The sequence below is a fragment of the Lineus longissimus genome, chromosome 8 (assembly GCF_910592395.1).
Source record: "Lineus longissimus chromosome 8, tnLinLong1.2, whole genome shotgun sequence".
In the NCBI taxonomy this organism is placed as follows: Eukaryota; Metazoa; Nemertea; class Pilidiophora; order Heteronemertea; family Lineidae; genus Lineus; species Lineus longissimus.
Window position 1 is genome coordinate 1,021,937 of NC_088315.1, and position 3,622 is coordinate 1,025,558.

The window sequence follows — 3,622 nt, forward strand, 5'->3', positions numbered from 1 at the left end:
TCTCCTAGCAATTGAACTTAACATCAGATAAGTGTCCGCATCAGTCAATGCAGAAGCACGACAAGGGGTGCCTCAAAGTGGACGCATAGGACTGGTTGGCGCTGTGAATTCCGGAGTGCGGTTTGGTTTAAGACTGAACGCGGAAGACTCACGTCCTCCTCGCAGTGGTTTCGCTATCTGTGAACGCCAAAGACTGGATGACAATATTTCTTCGCAGTAGTTTTGCTACTTCCTAACGCTCATAACCTATGGAAGCGTTTCACTGACATCGCTTGCGTCAGACACAAAAAGGACCGTATTAGAAAAAGAAGTGTTGACTCCTTCATAGAGCACATCTGTACTTAAATGGATCTACAGAAGATGAAGAGAAAAGTGATTTGGGGAAATAGGGAAAATAGAAATGATGGTGCCGTGAATGATAGAGCTATTCACCTGAACGTCAGCGGTGTCAAATTCGTGGTAAGCGTATCAAGTCTAGTGAAATATCCAGATGCAACTCTTGGACGGGTGGTGGTGGACTATGAAAGTCGACCAACCGGGGAGGAGGATGTCGAATATATGTTTGATCGGGACCCGGAAGTTGCCAGGAAGATACTTCAGTTGTACACCACCGGTGAGTTGGCGTAAGAGTGGGAGAATACCACCAATGGCTATCTATTATGTTTTAGAACTTGAACGATGAAAGTGATTTGTTGCCATTTTCTTGATGTAAGTCCCTTACCAGGTAGAACACCAATCCTTTATCTATCAATGTCATTTTGGCGAATTTTGTTTAACATGTAAGCTCTTCAATTTATTCTCCCTGTAGGAAAACTGCATTACCCATCCCAGGTCTGCGTGTCCACTTTCAAAGAGGATCTCGAGTTCTGGGGCGTGCCTTGCCAGGTCGCCAAATGCTGCTCAGCAGCCTATCAATCTGCCCTTAGCAGCTTGGAGACCATTGAAAGATTCCAGAAGTCAATTGAGGACGATAAGGCTGTGATAAAGCAGTATGTGTTCGCTGACGGGAGCGGATGCCGTGCAAGGGTCTGGTATTTCCTCAACTATCCGTTGACATCGATTGCAGCCAAGGTAAGCTTTTTGTTTTAAAACACAAAACAGTACAGGTATTTCTCCCGGTATTTCTCCATCCCTCAAGCCCTACCACTGGGAATGGTCGGTGGAATGCGTTGACGTACTGCTTAAGGTGCCTGACTTTCAACCCACGGTGGTAATGTATTCATAGCGTTGTGATGTTTTCACCACCTGTCAGTTAAAAATGGCAATGACAATATTGACAGTTATCTCAACAATTATACCAGTCATCAGAGTATTTGACCGTCAATTAAGGAAGCGCGGTGGCCGACCTGTGATTGAGAGGTTGAGGGTTCGAGATGAGACCCTACCTCGCCACTCGGTACATTTAACAGTCTTGAAGTGGCCAATTGTAACGCAGTATGTGTGCTCTTTGATTTAACAGAAATATTTCTGGATGAGGCTGTCGAATGAGTGCCAATCGCTTTGAGACAGTAGACCAGCCTTACTTGTACTGTACAATTGTAAATTTATAGCGCTATTGAGAAAAAACCCCATTATCATTATCATTTTCATCATCATTAATTAGAAGTACATGTAACCATGTATCGCCCTCCTTCGTCATGTGTCAACCTCGCACATCTAACTAGGACGATGTCTGATTTCAGCTCTACGCCATGTTCGTGACTTCACTTATCCTCATGTCAGTTATACTCCAGGCTCAGGAAGATAGATCAGTCTGGAATACATATTTCGAAGCTATTGACGAGATGGCAAAACTCAACATGACTGCAGAAGAAATAGATGTCTTGGTGGAGAGGCTGACTTGCCCGCTGATAACTCGAGGTTGGCTGTTGTCAGACCAGACTACAATATGGATGCGGGTCATCCAGCTGCTTGCATTGTTTATACTCCTTGTTGATGCCATACTTCACCAAGCCTGCGCCCCAGCACAGCTCAAGGCGCTGAAGTCCTTGCGGAGCTGCATTGAGTTTACATGTACCATTCCGGTAATTGTCGTCGCACTGTACTACGAGTTCACCGGTGTAACCAAGTACTGTAATGTCTCTTTGGCAACTTGGATAGGACTGGTGAACTATGTGCGCATTCTGCGCGTCATTCAGCTCTACGTTTTCCTGCGCCACTACATGCCATGCCGAGTCCTTACATTCTGCATCCGACAAGACCTCTGGAACATATGTACGCTGTTTCTATACATCGGCATGTTCGTTGTTACAATGGGTACTCTCGTGTTCATATTCGACAGGGTGGGCCTAACTGAGAGTTACAACTCAATGTTCCCTGATCTCATGGACAGCTTCTGGTATGTTTTGATTACGATGACTACTGTTGGGTACGGGGACAAGTATCCTCTATCGCATGTCGGTAAGCTCGTGGGCAGCATGTGCGCCCTGTCCGGGATCCTTCTGATGGCCACCGCCGTACCGTTGGTATCCGGCAATTTCTACAGTGTCCACAATTACGCCTCTCAAGTAGATATCAACCTCTTTCAACGTGCACCGACTGCAAAGGTCACAGCTATGAAGGTCAAAACTTTGGAAAACAAAACAATTAAAACAATAGCCTAGTAATCGCAGAAGGAGAAAAACATTTTCCGGAGCAGCGTATACGCCTACTGTTACCCTACATACCCTGATCAAATCGGCCTGGGTCCGGAAGCGACTCAAGAGACTTGCCTTGAGTCACAAGCCGGCCTTCTAGTAGTCAGGGCTCGCGTTCTTTGATAACTTAACAATGATCGGTTCAAGCTGCACTGATTTCGCATCTTCTAAAACGATACTAGTCATACGAAAAAGGTTGACCAAAATTGATATCATGATACAATCCTATTACGAAAGATATAAAGCCCTTTTTAGAGAGACCCTTGGCTGCCAAATAAGTATTTAGCCCCCGTAATGCATCAGGAAGTATGTGATATATATACTGTATAAACTCAACGAGGTGATTCACCGACATGTAGAAAATAACACCAACTGAAAATAAGTAGATTAACTTTGGACCAAACACTCTTAAGTGAACTGTTACTATTATAATGTAGGCCTTTAGCGAACTAGTTTTTAGCTTAGCGTGTTGTTGTTTTCGCAAGGATTCCCAAGAATTGTGTGGCGGTTACCACAACGGCATGTCGTGTGACGAGACCAACTTCAACATGAGCCGACTCGATCAGGGAGAGGAGTTCCTTTGAGAGAGAAGAACCATCGTTTCTTAGCGAGGCATCATCGGAAGATGTACATCGTCATCTGTTTTCAAAGGTAGGTATTAAGTTTAATATCAGAAATAACGTACTGTCCTACTTCACGAATCATCGTTTGTAGGTAGACTGTGTACCCAAGTGTAGAACACCTATCTTGACGTCGGAGCCGTGGATTCGACTCTTTGATAAGAAGGATTTAACATCGTAGTTATGGGGTTATCGTGATAAACAATACCTGATGGTCATATATAGGCCAGGTTGAGGGGACAGAAGCACGCGCTATACATCTGGTATAGCTGGATGCGCCGCTACTTGATAGTATATATCAGTATTTCATTTTCCACAGCTCACATGCTGCCCTTTTTTTCATTATCATATAAAATGTGTCTCTGT

General features: G+C 44.5%; 1 protein-coding gene across 1 annotated transcript; it reads left to right on the forward strand.

The window, feature by feature from the left end:
* Positions 1-345: 345 nt before the first annotated feature.
* Positions 346-3,220, forward strand: LOC135492479 (potassium voltage-gated channel subfamily D member 2-like). Its single transcript, XM_064778987.1, has 4 exons — positions 346-613; positions 809-1,071; positions 1,683-2,465; positions 3,122-3,220. Exons 1-4 carry the CDS (start codon positions 346-348, stop codon positions 3,218-3,220), a joined length of 1,413 nt encoding a protein of 470 aa, XP_064635057.1.
* The last annotated feature ends 402 nt before the right edge of the window (positions 3,221-3,622 follow it).